Below are 25,485 nucleotides of genomic sequence, written 5' to 3'. Positions count from 1 at the left end.
TTGGCTCTCAAGATGATTCTGAAAGTTAGAATTGTGAATTCACATTTCTATCATACATTTGATTTCATTGGGTAATCTTTTAAGGCAGATAGTGGTTTAATAAGATCTTATTTCTTTGTTCTTGTAAATTGTTAAAGCCTCTTAAGTTTTGAGACTTTTTCACTGTTTAGGTTAATCCTTATATACCTCGCCAATCTCTCAATCCTCACTCAGCTTTAGAAAGCAGCAAATGAATGTTTTTATATTAGGAGGTAGTCTCTCTTTGGATCATTTCCCACTCCTTTTTATTTTATTTTTTAAGTTTATTTATTTATTTTGAGAGAGAGGGAGAGAGAGCATGAGTGAGGGAGGGGCAGAGAGAGAGGGAGAGAGAGAATCCCAAGCAGGCTCCGCACTATTAGCACGGAGCCAGATGTGGAGCTCAAACTCAAGAATTGTGAGGTCATGACCTGAGGTGAAATCAAGAGTCGGACACTTAACTGACTGAGCCACCCAGGTGCCTGTCCCACTCCATTTTAGACATGTGAAATTAGGGAAAAGATATTTGTAACATGGCAATACTTTGTAAATAAATACATGGTAAAGATCAATAAAATCTTTTTCTTTTTTTCCCAAATGGAAATAACTATTATTTTTATTATATAATATACTAATTAGAAAAAAAAAAACAGGCAATAGAAAAATTGTGAAAGCCCTCTCGATCTCAATGGAAATCCTTCTAGTGTTTTACTGTCCAGTCTGATAATGGCTGCTGTTTAAGGTATGTATGTCTTTTTACTGTATTAGTAGTTTAAAGCAGAAAACTGTGATCTCCATAAATATCAAAAAAGCATTTGATTGTATTTAACATCCATTTTTAGTAATTTAAAAATCTCTTAACTAAAATACTAATAGATAAAATATGACCGATCATATTAATAGATTTTTCTTACATTGAAATCTGTTTTCCTAACATGAACCTTCTTCTTTGGTCATAGTATACTGCTATTTTAATATGTTACTTGATTCTTCTTTCTGATACTTGTTTATTTTTTTAATGTTTATTTTTGAGATCATGCGCATGAGCTGGGGAGGGGCAGAGAGAGAGGGAGACAGAGGATCTGAAGCAGGCTCTATGCTGACAGCAGAGAGCCGGATGCGAGAGGCTTGCACTCACAACCTGTGAGATCAATCATGACCTAAGCCGAAGTCGAGTGCTTCAACCAGCTGAGCTACCCAGGCACCCCTATTGTTAATATTTATTTTAAAAATAGATTGGTGTATCTTTTTTTTTTTTTTTTTTAATGTGTGTGTTGTCTTACCAGATTTTAGTATCCCTAAAAGAATTTAGAAACTGTCCTTAGTCTGTTTCCTGGAACAGTTTAAGAAGAAGCATGGTATTTATCTGTTCCTTTAAAGCATTCACCTCCTTGTTGGAGCCATGGTTATTTTGTAGGTTGTAATTGTTTACAGCTATCTTAAACTCTTCTATATAGGGGTTGGTTTATTCATAATTTTCAAAGTTATCTGCATAGAGTTACACACATCTTTATGTCTTCTGTATGATTATGAATTCTTACATTCTTAATTTTGTTTTTTTAGACTAATGTTTTATGTATTTTATTTTTAACATTTTTATTTTTGGAGACAGAGTGCAAGCGGGGGAGGGCAGAGAGGGAGGGAGACACAGAATCTGAAGCAGGCTCCAGGCTCTGAATTGTCAGCACAGAGCCTGAAGTGGGGCTTGAACCCACAAACGATGAGATAATGACCTGAGCTTAAGTTGGACGCCTAACCGACTGAGCCACCCAGGCGCCCCTGTATTTATTTTATTTTTAAAGAACTAATTCTTTATTTTTGAGTAAGTTTTTCTATTCAGGTTCTTTATCATTATGAATTCCTCTCTATCCTAAAGGATTGTTGATATCCAAGTGATTTTTTTCCTTAGATATGGTACTTTAAGTGAAGGAAGTAAAGTGGGAAGTGAAACTTGGGGGCTTGTCTGTGTATAAGCTTCCTACTTCTATAGAGTTGCAACACTTAACTATAATAGGTAGTTGCTTAAATAGAAATTATTAAGATTCCAGAATATTGTTGTGACTGATCAGTTACAGGCCATAGCTTTTCCTTCCTTTGCGTCATGGTTTTGTTGAAAGGGTGTTTTGAAAGAATTAGTAGTGTGCAGTGTTGTTGTTTAATAAAATTTCCCATTTAGAATCTTGGTATCCTCGGGTGGTATCTTTTAAACTTCATGTATAGTAAGTCAACACAAGCTTGCTTGCATAGGTCATGTTTCTCTACTTAAGGATCTCCCTGGTTCACGTAAACTGAGTGGTAGGTGGGTTTTTTTTTTTTTTTAATCTTTATTTTTGAGAGAGAGAGATGGAGTGCAAACAGGGGAGGGGCAGAGAGAGAGGGAGACACAGAATCTGAAGCAGGCTTCAGTCTCTGAGCTGTCAGCACAGAGCCCCATGTGGGGCTCGAACTCACAAACTGTGAGATCATGACCTGAGCCAAATTCACTCTACTGACTGAGCCACCCAGGTACCCTGGTCGGTGGGTTTTAATACCAATAATACTTTCTTTTTTTGGTCATTTTGTTTTATACTAGGTTATTTAGGAGTTCCATTTTCAGTCCTCAGTAGATTTTATGTTTTTCTCATATGCTTCTTCACTCATTAATTCATCCAGTTCTGAGGATTACTGAGTTATCTTGATCAGCCAACCATCTTCTTGATAAAATTTGTTCAAGTTCTGGATTTTCTTCAAGAGTTCATTAATTTCAGTTATTTCTCCTGGTAGAGGAGAATAGAGCTCTAGCAGCTTTCGCACATTTCATCTTGCTTGTTTAGTTTTGTCCCAGCTTCAGACAGACTACAGTAAACATCTCCCTAAGTTTCCCATACAAAATTGTTGATTCCACTGTCCCAGTACCCTTTTCAGTTGTTACCCATTCATGTCTGTCTATGAACTTATGCATGGAGAGCAAAGCAGAGCCTGTGAACAGTATCCAGACGGCACCCACCCTCCCCGATAACACTTTAGAACATCAAAAAATGTGGGAATATAAAACTAAGCTCTATTTAGTTAGTATTAATTGTTAAATTTTTATGTTTATTGAAATATTCTTTTTGTGTTAGTATTATATTTTATTATAAAATGTTTCTTTTATTTAAGACTAAATTTAAGTACTTGTCTTTCTTTGTAGGTATAAGCGTGTCTTTTCAGTTGGAACCCATGCGATTACTACATATAATCCCAATACCTTAGAAGTAACAAATCAGGTAATCATGTTAGAAGCTGTTAGGCATGTTTTGAACTCCATTTGAATTTTAAAAGCCAGGATATGACCCATGATTTCGCTTTCTTGAAATCTGTACTTTAGGTTAGAAAAGTCAACTTTGAAGGAGATTGATATGCTTATATAATGCTTGGTACTCAGTACCAAAAATAAATAAATAAAAGCGGGTGGTGAAGAATGTGTTTATTTCTAGGCTCTAAGGAGTATAACTTTTTGATATGTTACTTTTGATTGCCATCTCTTTTATGTGAAATTGGTACGTTAATTCATTATAGTTCTAAAGGCGGTATTAATATTGTAATAAAGGTATACAGAAGTTGCAGTGCAGTAAATGGAAAATACATGTCATGGAAGTAGGATTACTGTTTATAAAGGCAAGACTAGCTTGAATATGGATAAGTAAACATATTTATAATCTAGTTTATTTTTAATTCTAAATTAGACATGTTTTACAGATTCCTTTTTGTTGTTTTAGCAGATCTGCAGGTAATCATAAAATTTTATTCCTCACTTCTTTTCACTTGTATGTATTTTAATTGCTTTGGATTAATGTCAGTAATCATTAAAGTTGGAACACAGATGGGATTTTTTAATTGTTGTCCCTGATAACCGAAAACCTTAAAAAGAATTTGTGTTACAGAATTACTATAAGATGTGACACCTTCTAGACCTCTGTATTATTTTGTAATTTAATCGGTTATTGTGAAATTAAAGCAGGAAAAACAATGTTGTATTTCACCATATTATAGCATCATTTGAGAGAATTTCTTTTTGTTAGTGGCCTTATGGAGACATTTGCAGCATCAGTCCCGTTGGGAAAGGACAAGGAACAGAATTCAACCTCACATTTCGTAAAGGCAGTGGAAAGAAGTCAGAAACTTTAAAATTTTCTACAGAGCACAGAACAGAACTTCTTACAGAAGCATTGGTAAGAACAGTTCCGTGTGAATACGCTAAATTTCTCTTTTTTTTTTTTTTTAAATTAAACAGTTACGTTACAGTACAGATATTAATGTTTTGAGTCTCTGTGACCACAGTGTTTTTTCTTATTGACTGTTAACTTGATTCGGTGAAACTTTCACTTTCTCTAATGGAAAGTCTGGAAAATCCAGATATGTTTGATAGTGTTTAGTCTTTTTAAGCACATATATAGAGCAAAGCAGTCGTGTGTTTATCTTGTTTTTCAGTGACGTTCCACACATTTTGTATTGAACAGTCTTAAACTATATCTTCAGTAACATTTTTTTAATATCAAGGTTATCAAGTTGGGGTTTTACATGTTTTGGATAGAAAGAACTGAACTGCAAATCTTCCTTACCAGTCTGTTGTCATAAGTTGTGATTATGTTTTCTCTTTCAGAGATTTAGAACTGATTTTTCAGAAGGAAAAATCACAGGAAGGGCAAGTATTTAGCATTTATTAATATCTATTTTTATTTGTTCTAATGTTGCCCATTATTATATAGAAATGCTTCTGTGGTCTGTGTGTTCCTTTTATGGCAAAGCTGAAGGGAAAAAAGGAATCATCATTAAATGTTGTCTGGCACTATGTGATGGATGAATGTAGTTTACCAGGAAACTCAGATATGAGGAATTAGATTTATGACTTAATGCTTATGACAGGGAAAAAAGTCTTCAGGCAGAACTATGGAGCAATAAAAACAATGCTGTTACCACTCAGGTACTTTTTATTCAATATTCTAAACAGCATTCGTAAGCAACACTGTGGATGATACCTGTTGGAACCTGCAGCAGTTGTTTTGTGTAGGATTTTTCTATTTCAGAAGCATTAAGGTTTTAAGAAGTTTGGGGTATATCAGAACTGTCTTATTATATGTGCCTGCACTGGATCTGGCTGCTAGTAAGGCTTTGCATGGTGCACTGACAGCTTTGGGGAAGTCATGGTTGCTTATTAGAATCTTCCTAACTTTCTCATGCATTCTGTAATCATGTTACAACAGCATTTAAACTAAATTGGAGACTTCTGAGGGGGGAAAATGGGAGTCCGTGCTTTTTTTTCACTCCCTTGAAATACTGAATTTCTTTCCATGAGAAGGTATTGGATTTATAACGGGCAAGGGGGCAGAATAATGCCTAAACTGATAGCACTGTTCAGAACTCTGGCTCTTCTGGTAAAAGGCAGGAATTGAATTCTGAGAAGCTGGCAGCACCGTCTCCCTGCCTTTTAAGCCCTCATTCTTTCTGTGGATGTTCTGCTAGTTTTAGCCTCCCAGAAGCTTCACTGATCTCAAGTCAAGCAAGTGACTGCTCAGGAGCCATTTAAAATAGATTAATGGCTGTTGGCAAGCTGCTTGTTTCTTGTTCCTCATGAGCCACAGTCACATTTCTATAAATTACAATTTCTTTCATGTTGGCAGTTGAGTTTTCCATATTCCTCATCTGTTTGGAAAACTGCTGCTTCCAAAAGCATACTTTAGATTTTGTTTATAAGTTTCCCTTTATATCAGTTAACTTCAGCAACTTAGTATGTTTCAGAACTTTGAGGTAGAAACAGTGTCTCTAAAGACAGTCCACTTAATTTTATATCAGGAATAAATGGTACCTTCTCCTCCCCCAGATTCTCTGCTGCTGAACACTCTTGCATAAATTGAATTTGACACTCAGGCCTTCAATTGAGATATACCTAAATTAGGTCTCTGAGTCTTTCTCAGCCTCTGCAATCCTGAGGGATAATGATGTGTTTCCATCAGCACATCTCATTATGGCCATTGATTATCACCTGGGAGGAATAGAGACTGTCCTGCAGAGTGGGTTGGGGCACATGAACAAGCATAGTTTGGAAAAGCACCACCATTTTCGTGGCTTCCCTTCTGGAGAGGAGTGGCACTGCTCCATCCTTTAGTTCAGAGTCAAGGTTCTAAGCATATTCTTGGGTTAGTGCAGGCCCTTTGTTCTGCACTATAATGTGCATTATGTCATCGATCAGTAGTAGTGCTAAGGGGACTTGATGTCATATGATCCTGAGCCAAACTGAGGCTCATTGCTAGGTTCAGTGTTGGGGTGTTATAGAGGTGTTTATTAATGCCCTTCTCGCTTTTCTAAACACCTACAAGAGAATTTCTCTCAGTATTAGAAATAGTTGTACTATTTTCTTTTTAATTTTTTTTTAATGTTTATTTATTTTTGAGAGACAGAGTGTGAGTGGGGGAGGGGCAGGTAGGGAGACAGAATCTGAAGCAGGTTCCAGGCTCCGAGCTGTCAGCACAGAGCCTGACACGGGGCTCGAACTCATGACCTGAGAGACTGTGACCTGAGCCGAAGTCAGATGCTTAGTTGACTAAGCCACCCAGGCATCCGAGAAATAGTTGTATTCTTGAGCATCCAATTTACTTTTACCTTCAGAGTCAAGTAACTGACTGTGTGTTCCTCTTTATATTGTCGGGTAGAGAGGTGGGTGGGTGAGGGAAGATTCATTTCACATCTGACACTTGATTATTTTTATTTTCTCTTGCCTCATTTTGTCTTTATTTTGAATTATTTTCTCTTGTATCATATCATTTTGGTTAGCAGCCTCACTGAAGCCCTTTTTCTTTTTAAGAATAAAACTGGGTAGTAAATGGATGTTAACCATTCTAATCACTTTTTAAATTTTTTTTAAAAATGTTTATTTAGAGAGAGAGTACATGTGCATGCTAGTGGGGGAGGGGCAGAGAGAGAGAGGGGGTTGGAGAGAATCCTAAGCAGGATCCCTGCTGTCAGTGCAGAGTGGAATTCAGGGCTTGATCTCTCAAACCTTGAGATGGCTTGAGCTGAAATCAGGAGTCGAACACTTAACTTCCGGACCCATCCAGGCACCCCTCTAATCATTCTGATAGTAGGTACTTTATAAAGGAATGTCATTATCTAAATGGAATTTTACTTACTAATGTGATCAGATTTATACCTTTGGTGTGATTAGAAAACTGTAAGGTCAGACTGAGGCTTCAGCATTTTTTGTGTGTATAGGAAGAAAATCTGTATTAGTGTACTGAACCAGCTCAGGTTGTTTACATTGAATACTGTAACTTCCCCAAAATGTGACTTAGCTTTTTTCCATATGTAAGTTGGATTAAAAGAATCCATCAACAAAAGTTGAAATATTTTTTCCCCGGCAAAAATTTCAGAGTATTCTTTTAGGATTTCCTTTTTTTAAAAAATAGATTTGCATAAGACTGACTTAAAATTGTTTCACAAAATATTGTAACCCGAACTTTTGTTAATTTAAAAAAAGGACATAGTTTCTTCAGTTTGAGTGAACATTCTTACTTAAATACAAACCTCCAAATAGTTAATATGTTTAACAATTTGACTAGTAGGGGCACTTGGGTGTCTGAGTCGGTTAAGTGTCCGACTCTTCTTTTCGCCTCAGGTCATGATCTAACAGTTCATGGATCAAGCCCCAAGTAGGGCTCTGAGCTGAGTGTGGAGCCTACTTAAAATATATTCATTCATTCATTCTCGCCCTCGCCCTCGCCCTCGCCCTCGCCCTCGCCCTCGCCCTCGCCCTCGCCCTCGCCCCCGCCCCCGCCCCCGCCCCCACTCCTGCTCACACACTGGCTCTCACTCTCAATAAACAAAACCGATTGGATAGTAGCTGTAAATAATTATAATATTTGGATTTCTGGTTGTTTTAGCAGTGACTGATAGATTCAGTGTGATTTTATTTTATGGTAAGCTTAAATATGAACCTAAAAGTAATACTGTTTGTCTCTCTAGAGGTATAACTGCTATAAGCACCACTGGAGTGATACAAGAAAACCTGTTGTTTTAGAAGTCACTCCTGGAGGCTTTGACCAAATTAATCCTGCAACCAACAAAGTCCTCTGTTCCTATGACTATAGAAATATTGAAGGCTTTGTAGATCTCTCCGATTATCAAGGGGGATTTTGTATACTTTATGGAGGATTTAGTAGATTGGTAAGTAGTATTTTTAAAAAGTCATTTAAAAAGAGACATAACCATTTGAAGGAAAGCGGGGTTTTTTTACACTTCTATTTCACATTTCACATGTGTCTTGTGGAAGGAAGTATGGTATTAAAGAGTACGTGCTTTGTTATCAAAGAGACCTGAGCTTGAATCTCAACGTGGAGCTCTCTAAAGTGACAAGAGTAATATGTATGTCATAGGTTTTTGTTTTAGGGTTCTATGAGATAATTTATGTGAAATGCTTAGCATAATATGTGTCTTAGTATTCAGTAAATGGGGGTTACAGTTGTTATTTTCATTATATCAGTGTCTTAACTGAAAGATTCTAAGCTTTCTTTGAAAAAGTAATTTAAGATCTTTTATTTTTATAGTCTTTCCTCCTTTCCCCAGCTGTTTGTAATCTGAAGTCTGAGTATTCATTGAAACTTCAAATTTGGAGTTCATTGCATGTTTTTATCTTGAAATTCTGAATTATATGTGAATTGTGAGGTATAGCAAAAGCCACTTAAGATGCTCAGACCGTTTGTTAATTGGTAATAGAAGCCGAACTCTAAATGATGACCATCTTTTTTTATAAGAAACATTTTGCCTTCCTTAATGAAATCTCACCTCTTCAAGATGAGCACTGGAGAGTTTCCACAAGGAAAGGCTCAGTTGAGCTTACTCTCAAGTTTCCTTTCTCTTGAGAATTTTAATTTCTGTAGATATCTTAGTGGCCTGGGAACCGCTACTTTATGATTTAGTGTTCTATGGATAAATTATCCTTCTCTTGGTAGTAGAGCCAGGGCAAGCCTGGAACTTTTCTTTTTTTTTTTTTTAAAGATTTTTTTTTTCAATGTTTGTTTATTTTTGGGACAGAGAGAGACAGACCATGAACGGGGGAGGGGCAGAGAGAGAGGGAGACACAGAATCGGAAACAGGCTCCAGGCTCTGAGCCATCAGCCCAGAGCCTGACGCGGGGCTCGAACTCACGGAGCGCGAGATCGTGACCTGGCTGAAGTCGGACACTTAACCGACTGCGCCACCCAGGCGCCCCAAGCCTGGAACTTTTCAATAACACAAGAGGATAGGGTAGCAGAAGGGAATGATGATGGGGGAGGGGTGCTGAACTATTTGATTTACAAAATATGGAGTTAGAGGCCTTTTTCCATCTTGGATTTCACCTTTGCCTGGGTGATGGGTACAATTCTGGTGTCCCTCCTCTAGGAACACATATCTAGACATTTTGTTACCTTTGAGTCTAGACCCAAAAGATCTAGGCCCAAAGAGAAAATTAGGTTCCTTCCCCTCCCTAGAGCAGCCTAAAGCCTGTTGTTGAAGTGCCATCCAAAGGCTTATCTTATCTCTTCCATGGACAGTGGAAATTTGTAATGGTTAACCCATTGGTGGAAACCATACCTAATTACAGGAGTGTAGCCTTGCAGACCTTAACGGGACAACTATATCACAGTAATTCAACTAAGCCTTACAGTGCCTGAGGTAAACATTAAGGATGAGAATTATCTGATACTCCTCAGTTACCAACAGTTTTTATTGCTTTCATGGCATCAAGTAGTTTTAATTTTAATCATCCATTTTCTAAGCATACTGTGCCTTTTAAAAGATGCTAGCTAAAATGAGTCAATTCACTGCAAATATGATAACATGACAGATTCATTTAGCAAACCTTTATCTGGTACCTTCTGCATATATAGCAACTGTTATAAGCAGCTGGGAATAAAATCAGGTTTTAAGATTTTATTTGTTTATTTTAAGTAATCTCTGCACCCAGTGTGGGACTTGAACTCACAACCCCGAAATCAAGAGTTGCCCACTCAACCGACTGAGCCAGCCAGGTGTCCCTAAAATCAGGTTTTAAAACGTGATCTCAATCAGTGTTACTCAGCCAGCAGGGGAGGTATTGGCATATGGACAGGACAGTTCTTATTATTGCATGGCACTCTCCTGCCCTGTCCTTTGCAGCCCATTTAGCATTTTTGGCTTCCAGGACTCAAATGCAGATAGCAGTACCTTATCCTTACCTTTGTAAAGTACACTCTTGGAGGTTGATTTGTAATATCCATCAGCCAATGACTTGTAAACATAAACATTCCTCAAGGTGATCTTGCAAGAAAGCCCACTATATAAAAACATTAAATCAGAGCTACTTTCGTTGAAACTGGGAATCCTACCCACATAGTACCCACTACCCCTACTGGACTTGGCTGGGGTCCCTGGGACCACTTTGGGAAGCCCCAGCATTCTGTTTTCCACATGATGATGGGAACCAGACCCTGAGAAGTTATGAAATAATTTCCATTCAGTTAATTATTTGCAAGGTTCTATATCCCAGACTTTGGGATTTTAATTTAGTGGTTCAAATATAACACACTGCTTATTTACCTTTGATAAGATCCACTATCTTTTTTTTTCTTTAGAATTGCTACTTCAGTCTCTTTCTTGTGAATTGATTCAAAATGGTCACATTTTAGTTGTTTCAATCCTGACTTTTCAAATTTTAAAATCTGTGCAGCATTTATTTGCTTCAGAGCAAAGAGAAGAAATTATCAAAAGTGCAATAGATCATGCTGGCAACTACATAGGTATTTCATTGCGCATCAGAAAAGAACCTTTAGAATTTGAGCAGTATTTGAATCTTCGCTTTGGAAAATACAGCACTGATGAATCCATCACATCATTAGCAGAGTTTATAGTCCAAAAAATATCACCTAGACATTCGGTAAGACTCTATATTAAAAATGATAATTTGTTCATCTGATTTTGACGTATTTTTTTAATAACTTTTTAATATGTTTAAATTTTGTTTGAAGGAGCCTGTAAAACGAGTTCTAGCACTTACAGAAACATGTTTAGTAGAACGTGATCCAGCGACATACAATATTGCAACTTTGAAGCCTTTAGGAGAAGTAAGTTTGACATTATTAGCTTTAATGAGGTTTATTCCTGTTGATAATATAGGATAATATTCTATTTTAGTAATTTTTCATGTCCCAACAAATGGAAAATAAGGAGAATCTATTTAATTCTTCACATTATTATATTTATTGTACTTAGAACAGTGACTGTTACAAAATTTGTTTTCCAAGTATACAACGAATGAAGCTTTTTATTCAGTAATGGTATGACAATTTGAGACTTTTAAGCAGCTCTTAAATTCTGAGCCTGTAAACAATTTTTAAATACTGACTTTTGTAAGCTAAAAGGGTAGTCTGTAGTTCTAAGGAAATGTCATAAAACTAAATACCATTTGTTGAACTTGTTTTTTGTTTTCACTAGGTATTTGCATTGGTTTGTGATTCAGAAAATCCACAACTTTTTACCATTGAATTTATAAAAGGGCAAATACGGAAATATTCTTCAACAGAGAGGTATTTTTTTTTTAATTCATCCAGCTTTTAATATCCTAGTATGTGCAAGGCAAAATGTTCCATCAAAGGAAAAACAAAGTTATGATCTAGATCTTTAAAATCCTATAACTTAGGAAAGGCAGCATTATTTTGGTGCAGATTTAAAATGACCATTCACGATAAAGAAATTGTGGTTTGTATACACAATGGAGTACTACGTGGCAATGAGAAAGAATGAAATATGGCCCTTTGTAGCAATGTGGATGGAACTGGAGAGTGTGATGCTAAGTGAAATAAGCCATACAGAGAAAGACGGATACCATATGTTTTCACTCTTATGTGGAGCCTGAGAAACTTAACAGAAACCCATGGGGGAGGGGAAGAAAAAAAAAAAAAAGGTTAGAGTGGGAGAAAGCCAAAGCATAAGAGACTCTTAAAAACTGAGAACAAACTGAGGGTTGATGGGGGGGTGGGAGGGAGGGGAGGGTGGGTGATGGGTATTGAGGAGGGCACCTTTTGGGATGAGCACTGGGTGTTGTATGGAAACCAATTTGACAATTTCATATATTGAAAAAAAAATAATAAAAATAAAAAATAAAATAAAATGACCATTCACTGGGGTGCCTGGGTGGCTCAGTCCGTTAAGCGTCCGACTTTGGCTCAGGTCATGATCTCATGGTTCGTGAGTTCAAGCCCCACATCGGGCTCTGTGCTGACAGCTCAGAGCCTGGAGCCTGTTTCAGATTCTCTGTCTCCCTCTCTCTCTCTGCCCCTCCCCCACTCATTCTCTGTCTCTCTTCATCTCTCAAAAATGAATAAATGTTAAAAAAATAAATAAAGATCCCGTTTTCAAATTTCTAAAAAATAAAAATGGTGATTTGAATTTAAATGAAATGATGAAAATAAGGTGTGTTTCTGTAACTTATGCTTTTAAATAAAGCATTTTAAAATAGCACCTTTCACTTTTCATTGTTAACTTGTTTGAATAACAGCAGCAAGTTACTTTAGATATACTTTTAAGTTAGGTTTTTATAAGTTAGTTTCGTTAGTCTAGTTACTAATTTTCCAGTGGAATGAGCCTGATTATTTTTATATCACTGTGACTTGGCTGTTGATGTGAAAACCTGTGAGATGCTATAGCTCATCAACTCCTGTGAGGTAAAGAACTTGAATGCTATCCTGTGAATGACTAGAACTCTCTTCATATACTAAGCCATTGTCATGGTATTGGCAGCTTTTACATTCCAGGCAGTTCTTCTGTGCTGTTTAAAAAGATTGAGACTGAATCTGTTTTTAAAGCATAGTTGAAATGGTTCTGGCACATTTTGCCACTGTTCAGAATGCAGCCTTATTGAAGTCCTGTCACTTCCTGTAGTATGACCAGTAACTCTTTCTTACCTTGGAAAGCTTTTGATCTAAGTTCAACAAAAATGACATTTTAAGCAAAAAGGTGGTATTTTTTCCTGTCCTGAATTCAAGGAAGAGAACTTCTGGGGGGGAAAAAAACTGCACATGTTCTAATCAGGGGAGGGATCTCAACAGTTACAGTTTGTCATGTGCTTTATGTACATACATTGTTTGATCTTGATCCCTAGGAAGAAGATGCCATTATTCCCAATCAAGTTTATATGCAAAAAGTAAAACAGTTTCTTTGTGACTTTGGATTAGGACAAGGTTTCTTTCTTTCTGTTCTTTCTAAATGTTTATTTTGAGAGTGAGAGGGCGTAAGTGCAAGTGCATGCAAATGGGGGAGGGGCACAGAGAGATGAGAGAGAAAATCCCAACCAGGCTCCGTGCTGTCAGCACAGAGCCCAATACAGGTCTCAGTCTTACGAATCATGAGATCATGACCTGAGCTGAAACCAAGAGTCTGACGCTTAACCAACTGAACCATCCAGGTGCTCTAGGAAAAGGTTTTTAGATATAGTTCCAAATACATAATTCATGAAAGTCTGATTAATTAGACTTTGTTAAAATTTAAAACTTTGACCCCATTAAGAAAAGGACAAGACAAGCCACAGACAGCAAGAATATATTTGGAAAACACATATAGGTAGTAAAAGACTTGCTTTTAGAATATATAAAGAACTCTTTTAACTCAATAGTAAAAAAATTAAAAACCCAAAAAATAAGTAGGCAAAATATTCAGATAGACATCTCACCAGGGAAAATATGTGAATGGTAAATAAACACATAAAAAGACCGTGATTCATTAAGGAAAAGTAAAACCACTACATATACAGTAAAATGGGTAATATCGAAAAAACTGGCAATGCCGATTGTTGGCAAGCATGTGGATTCTCCTACATTGCTGGTGGGAGAACATAAAGTCATAAACTTTTGAAAAATAGTTTGGCAATTTCTTAAACATAAAGTTATCATATGACCCAATGATTCTATTCTTAGGTGTCTACCTCAAGAGAGATGAAAACATATGCCTGCATAAAAACTTGTATGTGAATGTTTACAATAACATTACTCCTAACAGCTAAGACTAGAAACAATTGATATATATATTACCTGGTGAATGAATAGGCAAACATGTTGAGTATCCACATGGTGAAAAACTATTCATCAATAGAAAGGACTGAACCTTAAAAATTTATGTAAAATAAGCAAGACACATAAGACTACATATTATTCTGTTTATTTGCATTTTTAAGAGACTATTTTTTAGAGCACTTTGAGGTTTATAGCAAAATTGAGCAGAAGGTACAGAGATTTCTCATATACTTCCTGGCAGAGCCTCCCCCATTACCAGCATCCCCTACCAGAAAGATACATACGTTAAAATTGACTAACCTACAATTGTATAATTGGAACAAATGTATAATGACATATATCTACTGTTATAGTATCATACAGACTTTTCACCACCCTAAAAATGTCCACAGATCCTCTCTAGCAGTAGAAATACTTTGGATGAGGAAATCCTAATCCTAATGCTCCACTAATTTCATCTCTCCCTCCCTCCTAAATCTTGATAGCCACTCATCGTTTTACTGCCTCCAAAGTTTTGCTTTTTCCATAGTGTCATAGTTGGAATTGTGCAGTATGTAGCCTTTTCAGATTGGCTTCTTTCATTTTCTCCATGTCTTTTCATTCCTGGATAGCTCATTTCTTTTTAACACTTAATAATCCATTGTCTGGACATACCATGGTTTATTTATCCATTTGCTTACTGAAGGACCTCTTGTTGCTTCCATTAAAGCTGTTGTAAAAATCCGAGTGCTGGTTTTGTGTGGACGTAAGTTTTCATCCTTTGTGTGAATACTAAGGAGTATGATCACTGCATCATAGGGTAAGAGGATGTTGAGTTTTGTAAGAAACTGCCAAACTGTCTTTCAAAAGTGGCTGTGAATTTTATATTCCAATCAGCAGTGAATGAGAGTTCCTGTTGCTCCATATCCTCACCAGCATTTGGTATTGTCAGTGTTCAGTTTTGGCCATTCTAGTAAGTGCCTGGTGGTATCTCGCTGTTTGAGTTTGCATTTCCCTGATGACATATGTGTTGAGTATCTTTTCATATGTTTATTTGCCATCTGTGTATTGTTTTTGGTGGGGTACGTGTCTGTTAAGGACTTTGGATCATTTTTTAATTGAGTTCTTGGTCTTATTGTTGACTTTTAAGAGGTCTTTGTATATTTTGGATAATGGACCTTTATCAGATAGGGCTTTTATAAATATTTTTTCCCAGCCTGTGGCTTTCCTTTTCATTCTCTTGATGAAGTTATTTGAAAAGTCAAAACTACAGAGATAGAAAATAAGGAGTTGCCTGATGCTGAGGAGTCTTTTGCAGATGGGTACATGAAAACTTTTTGGGGTGATGGAAGTATACCACAGATGGATAGTTGCACAATTGAAAAAACTTGCTAAGATTTTATTTATTTATTTATTTATTTATTTATTTATTCATTCATTCATCCATTTATTTATTTATTTATTTATTTAGAGAGAAAGGGCACAAGTGAGCAAGGGGCAGAGAAAGAGAATCCCACAAGGGACAGAGAGAGAGAGAAGTGGGGCTTGTGTTTTACTCAAAGCAGGACTCCTGTTTTACCCAAAGTGGGGCTTTACTCACTTAGAATGGGCTTGAGCTCACCTGATGGGGGTCTTGAACTCATGAACTGTGAGATCATGACCTGAGCCAAAGTCAGGTGCTTAATGACTGAGCCACCCAGGTGCCCTTTACTAAGAATTCTTAAACTGTACATTTTAATTGGGTGAATTTTTGATTTGTAAGTTGTATCTCAGTGAAACTGTTTTTAAAAATCTTTTTTTTTTTTTAATTTTTTTTTTTCAATGTTTTATTTATTTTTGGGACAGAGAGAGACAGAGCATGAACGGGGGAGGGGCAGAGAGAGAGGGAGACACAGAATCGGAAACAGGCTCCAGGCTCCGAGCCATCAGCCCAGAGCCTGACGCGGGGCTCGAACTCACAGACCGCGAGATTGTGACCTGGCTGAAGTCGGACGCTTAACCGACTGTGCCACCCAGGCGCCCCTAAAAATCTTAAAACAGAACAAAAATGTTACATTTACAGCGCTTTAGTAACTTGTACAAGGTATGTGACCGCAAAGTGCAGAGCTAGCACTGGCACTCTAGGCTCTTTCATAAAGCCCCATTTCTTTCGTGCTTCTTCTACTTGAGTGCCCTCCCTGGACAGGTTACCTGCTGATGGGCCTATGCTGTGTTCTGAGTCAAAAATTCCCCTTAATTATCAGTCCTAAAATCTTTTTATTTTTTACCTTGCTTAGAGATTCCTTATTAGCAAGTTTGTTGGATGGAGTAAGAGCCTCTGGTAACAGAGATGTTTGTGTAAAAATGACACCAACTCATAAAGGTCAGCGATGGGGGTTACTCAGCATGCCTGTCGATGAGGAAGTAGAGAGCCTTCATCTCAGATTTTTGGCCACACCTCCGAGTAAGTATTGATTTAAGTGTAATTGCATTTCCATCCATCTGCTTAATAATTTAAAAGTTAAGAATGCAAACCTCTAAATCTTTTTGAACCTTTTCATCTTACAGATGGCAACTTTGCAGATGCTGTATTCAGGTTCAACGCTAATATTTCATATAGTGGAGTTCTGCATGCAGTAACACAGGATGTAAGATGAATTGTATTTTAATTTGTTCATAGTCACTAACTTTTGGTATGGAAACTTTTTTGAAACATTCTTCCTTTACCTAGGGTCTCTTCTCAGAAAACAAAGAAAAACTGATCAATAATGCCATAACAGCATTATTGTCTCAAGAGGGAGATGTTGTTGCTTCAAATGCAGAACTTGAGAGTCAGTTCCAGGCTGTGAGGAGGCTTGTAGCTTCCAAAGCTGGTTTTCTGGCCTTCACTCAGCTTCCAAAGTAAGTTGCTTTGAACTTCTTATAGAGTATACCGACAAGTCAAAATAGCAAATCATCAAGTTTGTGTCTTTATATCTGTCTAAACCTGAAACTTTTTCATACGATGATAGGGGAGTTTTTAATCATGAGAAATTAAAAAGGAAAGGGGAGTGGTACTAAAGGGGGTGGATATTGTCCTCATACATACCTGTAATATTACTGATTCTTATTTTAGTGAATTTGAACAGGAAGTGAAATCCATTTTAGTTTTAATTAGTTAAAACAAAAAATCTTCCCCCCCGCAAAGAACAAAACTTACGGGAGTGGATGTGTTCTGGAAGTGGAATTTAAAATAAGTACTTAGGGCACCTGGGTGGTTTACCTGGTTAAGCATCCAACTCTTGATTTAGGCTCAGGCCTTGATCTGGTGGTTTGTGAGTTTAAGCCCTGCATCGGACTATGTGCTGACAGTGCAGAGCCTACTTGAGATTCTCTCTCTCCCTCTCTCTCTCTGCCCCTCCCCTGCTCACACTCTCTCTCTCAAAATAAATAAATAAATAAATAAATATATACTTGCTGGGGTGCCTGGGTGGCTCAGTTGGTTGAGCATCTGACTCTTGAGCTTGGCTCAGGTCATGATTTCATGGTTAGTGGGATCAATCCCTGCATCAGGCTCTGTGCTAACATCATGGAGCCTGCTTGGGATACTCTCCCTGCCCCTTCCCCACTCTCTCTCTTTCTCTCTTTCTCTCTCAAAATATGTACTTGCTGAATGCAATAGAAACTTACAAAGACTTATTATGTCACATTTTAATGATAAAATAATGCTCTGATATTGCTATTATATGCTTGGGAGTTTTTTGTTGTTGTTGTTCCACAAGGTTTCGGGAACGTCTAGGAGTGAAGGTAGTAAAAGCACTCAAGAGGAGCAACAATGGAGTAATCCATGCAGCTGTTGATATGCTCTGTGCCCTCATGTGTGTAAGTAGTATTTTTTAAAATCCATCTACTTAATGTCATTTTACTGGTTTTTCTTAAGTTGATTGATGGTTTAAATTTCCACAAACCTAGATTTCCTAGATTGTTCTCATAGCCCTTTATTTATTCAAATAAATGTGATTTTTTTGGTGGGTTTTGTGTGTGTGTGGTTTTTTTTTTTTTTTTTGGTTTTTTTTTTTAGCATATCTTATAAACTGGCACTGTGCTATCTACTAGAAATAGAATTCCTTCCTTTCTTGAAATGGCTAACAGTCTAGTAAGGTAAGCTTGTATGTATAGTCTAAAGTAGTAGAGGTTACCTGATCCCTAAAAAGCAGCACTCAGTTTTGGTTTTGTGGTGAGGAAAACATAAAAGATTCTAGGCCAATTTTTCTGGAAGGTGTTACACTTGAACTCAATCTTAAAGGATAGACAGGTATTTTCCCTCTGTGAGCGGCTTTCCTGAGAAACGGGATAGCATATACAAAGTCATGTTTAGGATGAAGCACATAATTGAAATGCCTGGGTCATAAAGCATGTATGGAGGTGTGTGGGACTAGGAGTTAAAGTTAGAGATGTATTGCAGAGACAGTTATCAAAAAGCCTTTTATATCAAAGAAGCTAGATTTATATTCTTTAGTAAGGAACAACCTGAAAGGTTTTTCAGCAGGGGAGTATAACATTAGGTTTGGACCTCTGAAAGCTGATTGATGGTATGTGGAGACTGTATTAGAGGTAAGGTTAGAGGCAGACTAAATATGTAAGAAATAAGATGGAGTAGATTGGGGCTAAAGAAGGCACATTTGAAGGCTGAGCGCAAAGGTCTAACTTGGTGACGGTTTCTTTGGGAGGAGAAGCAGTGAATTGTTCAGTGTAACTTGAAGTTCCTGATTAACTTCAATGTTGTATATAGCAGTGGGACTTTTATGTTTCATATAAAGTGCTGTAGGCAAGCTCAGTGGTATAGAATAAACCTAAGTAATCACTTACATAAAGTCTTACATTTATTCTCCAAAGTTGAATTTTACTATCTTTACTACTCCGGATAACTCCATTAAAAGAGTTAGTGGGATACCTAGAAAATAAACTGTGGTAGTGTGAAACACCTTGAGCCTTCATTACATATTAGGTTTTGGCTGTGTATCTTACATGAATTATCTCATTTAAGCTTCATAGTAGTCCTGTGAGCTGAGTGCCATTAATCCTACTTGATGGCTGAGGAAAGGGAAACTTGGAGTTACAGCAATTAACCTTGCCTAAGGTCAGCTGTAGTCAGTAGCAAAGTTAGGATTGGATCTTTACTCCTGGCCCTCATGTTAGAATCCGTTTTCCATTCTCCTTTATTCCACCAGTCAAAGGGACAAAGAAGTATTTGCTGCTCGTTTAGTACCTGCTTTTAAATGCTGTTTAAAAATATAGGTAAATAAATGCTAAGTTTTACCATTTCAAATTTAAATTATAAAATTGGGGGAGAAGAAATGGATGTCATATGCTTTTAAGGAGGAGACCTGGACTTTTGAGAGAGTGCCTTATATAGTACTCGCTACAGATACTCGGATTCATTATCTGCAAAGCCTCATCATACCCTGGGGGAAATCATCACTTTTGCCTGTTTGTCTTATCACGAGTTTCCTTTCTGCCTTCAACCTTAAAGGCTATGGTTTTTAATTTTTTTTAGTATTTAATGAATACTCTCTATAAATGACTTCCGTGTGATGCTGGCATATGGGGTTGCTCATGAATTATCACTGTTTTTAATCAATAGCCCATGCATGATGACTATGACTTAAGGCAAGAACAGCTGAACAAAGCTTCTCTTCTCTCTTCAAAGAAGTTTCTGGAAAACTTACTGGAGAAATTTAATTCCCATGTGGTAAGTTGTAATTAAATTTGTCTTAATGAGAAATACCATACCTTATTGAAAGGTATTCCAGAAGTGCAGTTTGGAGAGTTTTTTGTTTTTTTTTTAAATTTTTTTTATTTTGAGAGAGAGGGAGAGAGAGTGCATGCATGGGAGTGGCAGAGAGGGAGAGAGAGAGAGGATCCCAAGCAGGGGACTTGAACCCATGAACCGTGAGATCATGACCTGAGCCAAATCAAGAGTCGTACGCTTAACTGATTCAGCCACCCAGGTGACCTGGACAGTTTTTATTTAATTGGAGCTCCCAGCTTTGGTCAGTTGGTCATACACAGTTTGGTCAGCTTGATCACTCACTAATAGTAAAATACTCTGTTTTAGGACTGCATCCATTCATCCTAAAAGAGTAAGTTGGAAAGACTTTAGATTTTTGCAGTGATATTCCAGGGTTTTTTTGTTGTTCTTTAATAATATTATGAAATAAGCTGCTCTTAAAAATTAGTGACATCCTTACTCTTGAGTCACTGGTAACAGTTTTGGAGATGGGCAGTCTGTAACATTTTGAAGGAACAAATTTTCAGAGTTTTATAAGTTTTGTCAAAGATTACTTTTTATATGAATTCTATACATGTTAACCTTTATTATACGTGTTTGAGGAGTCTTGGTTATTCTGTTGAAATTTGACCAAGTTTTAATTATTTTCCTTTTGAAATATGGTAAGCAGTGGATTTATTGCATTAGTAAAACAAATACTCCTTAGTCAAACTTTAAACCTCATGTTGAGGAATACTTTTAACATACAGACTAGCAGAAGCATGTTACTGCTGTTTTGCTTGAAATTCTGCCCTAAGTCATGGTAATATGTTACTTGTTTCAGGATCATGGGACTGGTGCCCTAGTTATTAGTTCACTCTTGGACTTCCTTACTTTTGCCCTCTGTGCTCCATATAGTGAGACAACAGAAGGACAGCAGTTTGATATGCTCTTAGAGATGGTAGCATCCAATGGAAGAACCCTCTTCAAACTCTTTCAGGTGAGAGTTTGTTATCTTCTTTATCAGCTAACAGCTACTCTAAGAGAACCACTTAGAGTTTGGTTTTAAAATAATGGATGTGTGCTTCTGTAATCATGTTGATAAGCAAACACAGCCTAGTATGTTATCCTATTAAGGATATTTAAATTCTACAGATTTCTTGGTGTTTGATGTAGAGCTCTATCAATGGCTTTTGACCACTGTTTTGACCCTGTTGCCCATCTTCTCCATCTCAGGAGTGAGAAGTGCATTTTTTTCTATGATAGGCCCAGAGTACCCTTCTCTTTATAAATTACCAAATAATAGGATGAGTTTTAGTAGAGCTGTTCATAAATAGCTGAAAACATTGTTATTTCATATAATATTACAGTATTACATATATGTGATGTGTTTCTATGTACTTATATTTTTATTTCATATTAATTTGTATAATGTCAGTGTGTATCATTGCATTTGATATTTATTCAAATAAGTATAATTATTCAAATAAGTACCAGCTGTTTCCTGCTATGCTTTGATTTTCTTTAAAGCTATGTTGTAAGGATACCTAAAATTTTTAACCAAACTGTGATCTGACTTTAAGATGTATCCTTTACTAATTTTATGACTTACACCTTGAATAAAATTGTATATCCTCCTTAAAAGCAACGCTAGCCATGTTGGAATGAAATTCTTTCATTCTGTGATTCTTTTTTCTCCCCATGTTAAAGCATCCTTCCATGGCAATTATCAAGGGAGCTGGATTGGTTATGAAGGCAATAATAGAGGTGAGAACAGCTTGGAACTTTGAAACTTACTTGAATGTTGATTGGCTGTTTTCATTGAAGCTGACAAAATTACCTTTCAGCCTGTTATGGGAAACATGCACTTTTTCTGGGTAAGAAAAGTAATTTTAAATCTTTATTCAGAAGTTAGTTTTAAACTACAGAAACAATCCTCAATATTAAACTAAGAGTTTGAAAGTTCTGAGGTAAGTGGGTTTAGGGCAAATAAATCTTTCTTGTTCCTATATTATTTGTGTTGTGTTTGTCTAAGAGAATTAAAAGTTAGCATTCTTCCTCTCTTGCTCTTTTTTTGGGGGGCATGGGAGATGATGGTATTGATGCTACTGAAATCTTTAGGTACTGAGGTTACATGGAAATCTGTTAATGGAGTTAGTTCATAGCAGAGTGGTGTTAAATAAGAATGGTAACAAAAATAAGTTCCTCAGGCTAAAGTGCATTTGTAAGTGAGCTCTAGAGATTAGTATATGTTATTGGACAGACACAAGATATTGTTTCCCCAAGATAATTTCTTTAGCTTTCTGTGTTTTTTAGTAAACAAAATCATGGCTATGAATATCAGCTTGCATACTGATGTTTACAATAACATCAGTATAAGTGGCTTTGAATTCTTTTTTGTCGTCATAGTAGTGGTTTGGATAAAATGTAAGAGTGCCCCTTTTATCAAAAACTCTCAGTGATTGTAACTCATAAATATGTTGCTAAATAAAATGCACATAATTAGTATAACTCTAAGTAGATGTTAAAAAATTCTATATAGGTGTTATACATCAAAGGTTGTTTTCATTTTTAGTGGGTATATAAAGGCTGATTTTCTTCCTCTAGTTAATGGGTTGTTTCCAAAGTAAGTATCTCTCACAGAGCTGACAATAGCCAAGGACGGTTAAGACCATGAGACCAAACAAAAGTGTGTTCCTGACCCTCATCCACCAATATGTTGCCATTCATTCAGAAATACTTATTGAGGGCCATGTGTAACCAAAATGTCGACTTAAGGCTTCAATATAAGCTACACATGTCCGTTTCATAGTCAGTGACTGGAGCTGGAGGTATCTATGTAAGGAACACCTTCTTTATTTACACTGAAATCCTGGCAAGTATCTTGAGTTATTTTTTCTGATTGTAAAGCAATATATGATTTTTGAAGAAACATTGGAGTTTATAGAAAAAATTCAAGGAACAAATAAATCCTTTGTATTTTTATCATCCTGAGGTAACTACTCTTAGCATTTTGGTAAGTTTTCTCTCAGACTGTAGTATTCAGAATTATATGTGTACATATACAAACCATGTACTGTATATATTTGTATTGATAGTGCTGTCAGAATGATACATGTACATATATATTCACACTATGTGAATATTTGTATACGTACTACATACTCAGTTGTACTATATACTTATACTTTTTTTCACTAATATTGTGAGCATTCATGCTTTTCAACAGATTGTCTTAAATATCACACTGCTTACTTAATTCATAGTTCTGTGATTACCTTTGATCAATAGTCCTGTCCTGTCATACTCTGTTGCCAAAATGAGCCCATATAAGCACGGTAAAATCTAAGAATAAAAAGAACTACCCCAATTATCAATCATTCTTTAAAAAAAAATAACTGTGTTCACCATGAAAATGTATGTATTGTTAATAATAAAAGCAAGCCTGGTTTGTAGACCAGGAATTGCTGATTTCCCTGAGTTGCATTTCCCTTTCATTGGCTGATAAATACTCAGAGAATGAACCTAACTTTAATATTAAATTAAGCAAAGCATAATTCATTGGATAAATGTACTTGTAAACATTTAAAACCTCACACCACAGTCAAATAATATTTTTTAAATTACTTGTATCACCTGTGTTGTTTTTGGGTAAAGTTGCATTTAAAATTTTTATTACGTTGAATACTGTATAATTTTACTTAGAGATGTAAAATTAGTTTTATAAAATTAGGATAGCTTGTTCTAGATTGCTGCTTTAGGGATCATCTTACCCTTTTTCCAAAGGAAGGTGACAAAGAAATTGCTACAAAAATGCAGGAGCTTGCTCTAAGTGAAGGTGCCTTACCTCGACACTTGCATACTGCGATGTTTACAATAAGCTCAGATCAGAGGATGCTTACAAATAGGTAGGTTAAATTTAATTTGCTGTAAATTAACTGCTGCTTAGAAAATGGATTCAGATATTACATAAAACAGACTGAATAAGTATTTGGATTACATGAATGATTCATTTTCTTTTGATTCACCTAGTTCTCCTTTTCCTTCCCTTATAGAAAGATTGTGCCCAGATGATCATTGTCCCTGCCCCTGGATAATTGGGAGGGACCCATAGTCAAGGGCCCATAGTCAAGGGAGTAGAATATGAAAAATAGTGCCTAGAAGCTTATGGAACTAGAACCACATATCCAGGCCTTTTCTCTTTGTATTTCCTTCTGGCCATGATGTCAATTTGTAAATATCTTTGGTTAGGTACTCTACTTTAACAATAAAGAAAACAGTGGGGCTCCTGGGTGGCTTCTTCAGTTAGGCATCTGACTTCAGGTCATGATCTCACGGTTCTCCTTTGTATTCTGTGTCTCCCTCTCTCTCTGCCCCTCCCCTGGCTCACAGTCTGTCTGTCTGTTTCTTTCTGTCTCTCTCTCTCTCTCTCTGTCAAAAATAAACATTAAAAAATGTTTTTTAAAGAAAATATTATCTAATCAGCCTAATGTAGGCCTATCCTAAATCTGTTGGAGTTAAACAGTTTCCACTTCGGCAAATTCTTTTTTTATAATAATCATTTAAATATAAGGAAGCATATAAACCTATTCATTTATTCCAGGCCATGTGAATTCCATCCCTTTTAATCTTTCTTTATGATTCCTGATGTGTGACTCTTCAGATAACCTTAGCATACTATATTATGACTCATGATTCATTAGTTTAAAAAAAGATGTTTTTGATTATGTTCTTTTTGACTTTTTAAATGATAGCATAAATTTTCACTTAGGTTTACTTTATGATACCATAAATTTCCCTTTTTTGTCACCTATATTCAGTTATTGGATGCTTTGATATGCTGCCTTGCCAGTAGTTTTCTGCTTTTGGTATTATAAGAAGCTGTCTGCATCCCTCAACTTATAAATGTTAGCCCCAGAAGTAGTCTTTTATGTTGCCTGAGAGGACAAAAAGATCTAAAAGAAAGATTATTTCCTTGGCATACTGCCTTTTTAGCGATGCTAGATACCATCTTTCATTAAAATAGACACTATTTGATGTCTTATTCTATTAAACCCCTGTGTTAGATGTTTGCTTCTTGTGTTCCTCTTATTAACCAATTACATTCCCTACTCTGATCAGTTACACTAATGAAAAGCTATCAATTTATAATATAGGTACCACTTGTTATTTGCATTACTTTATTTTTTATTATATCTTTGCTATTATAAAATGTTATCCTGTTTGTCCCTGATTAAAGCCTTCTTTAAGGAATCACTGATAATGATACCTACCCGATGCAAGTGAAGGAAAAAATAAGTGTAATTACTTCATTAGTAATTTCCAAATAGGCACAGAAATGAACAGGTTTGTTTATTTTTAAGTTTATTTCTTTTTGAGAGAGCATGAACAGGGAAGGGGCAGAGAGAAAGGGAGAGAGAGAGAGAATCCCAAGCAGGCTCCACACTGTCAGCACAGAGCCTGACATGACTCGATCCCATGATCACAAGATCATGCGTGACCTGAGCTGAAACAAAATGTCAGACACTTAACTAACTGAGCCCACAGGTGCCCCAGAAATGAACGTTTTAGTGGTGTTCATTTCTTTTGGTAACGTAACAAAGTGCAGTTTGGGTTTTTAAGCTTTTTTCTTCTGGGAATGTAACCTATTATAAATATATATGTCTATAGGTTTGGTTATTTCACTCACAGGTTTCATGCTTATTCTTGAAGCACATGGCAATT

General features: G+C 36.4%; 1 protein-coding gene across 2 annotated transcripts in view; it reads left to right on the top strand.

Annotated features, from left to right (window-relative positions):
- The window catches only part of DNAJC13 (DnaJ heat shock protein family (Hsp40) member C13), a 125,935-nt gene that overhangs the window by 32,055 nt on the left and 68,395 nt on the right, over positions 1-25,485 (top strand). For both annotated transcript variants that reach the window (XM_023260560.2, XM_023260561.2), the window contains exons 3-17: positions 3,188-3,263; positions 4,059-4,208; positions 4,640-4,681; positions 7,996-8,196; positions 10,718-10,924; positions 11,016-11,111; positions 11,482-11,573; positions 16,310-16,476; positions 16,581-16,660; positions 16,744-16,913; positions 17,774-17,873; positions 19,636-19,743; positions 20,606-20,761; positions 21,472-21,528; positions 23,548-23,669. In XM_023260560.2, the coding sequence (XP_023116328.1) occupies positions 3,188-3,263; positions 4,059-4,208; positions 4,640-4,681; positions 7,996-8,196; positions 10,718-10,924; positions 11,016-11,111; positions 11,482-11,573; positions 16,310-16,476; positions 16,581-16,660; positions 16,744-16,913; positions 17,774-17,873; positions 19,636-19,743; positions 20,606-20,761; positions 21,472-21,528; positions 23,548-23,669 (1,824 nt within the window). The remainder of the gene's footprint in view (positions 1-3,187; positions 3,264-4,058; positions 4,209-4,639; positions 4,682-7,995; positions 8,197-10,717; positions 10,925-11,015; positions 11,112-11,481; positions 11,574-16,309; positions 16,477-16,580; positions 16,661-16,743; positions 16,914-17,773; positions 17,874-19,635; positions 19,744-20,605; positions 20,762-21,471; positions 21,529-23,547; positions 23,670-25,485) is intronic.

Source organism: Felis catus, chromosome C2, assembly GCF_018350175.1.
Source record: "Felis catus isolate Fca126 chromosome C2, F.catus_Fca126_mat1.0, whole genome shotgun sequence".
In the NCBI taxonomy this organism is placed as follows: domain Eukaryota; kingdom Metazoa; phylum Chordata; class Mammalia; order Carnivora; family Felidae; genus Felis; species Felis catus.
Note: the sequence above shows the minus strand (reverse complement) of the source record. Positions and strands in the feature narration are given on the sequence as shown.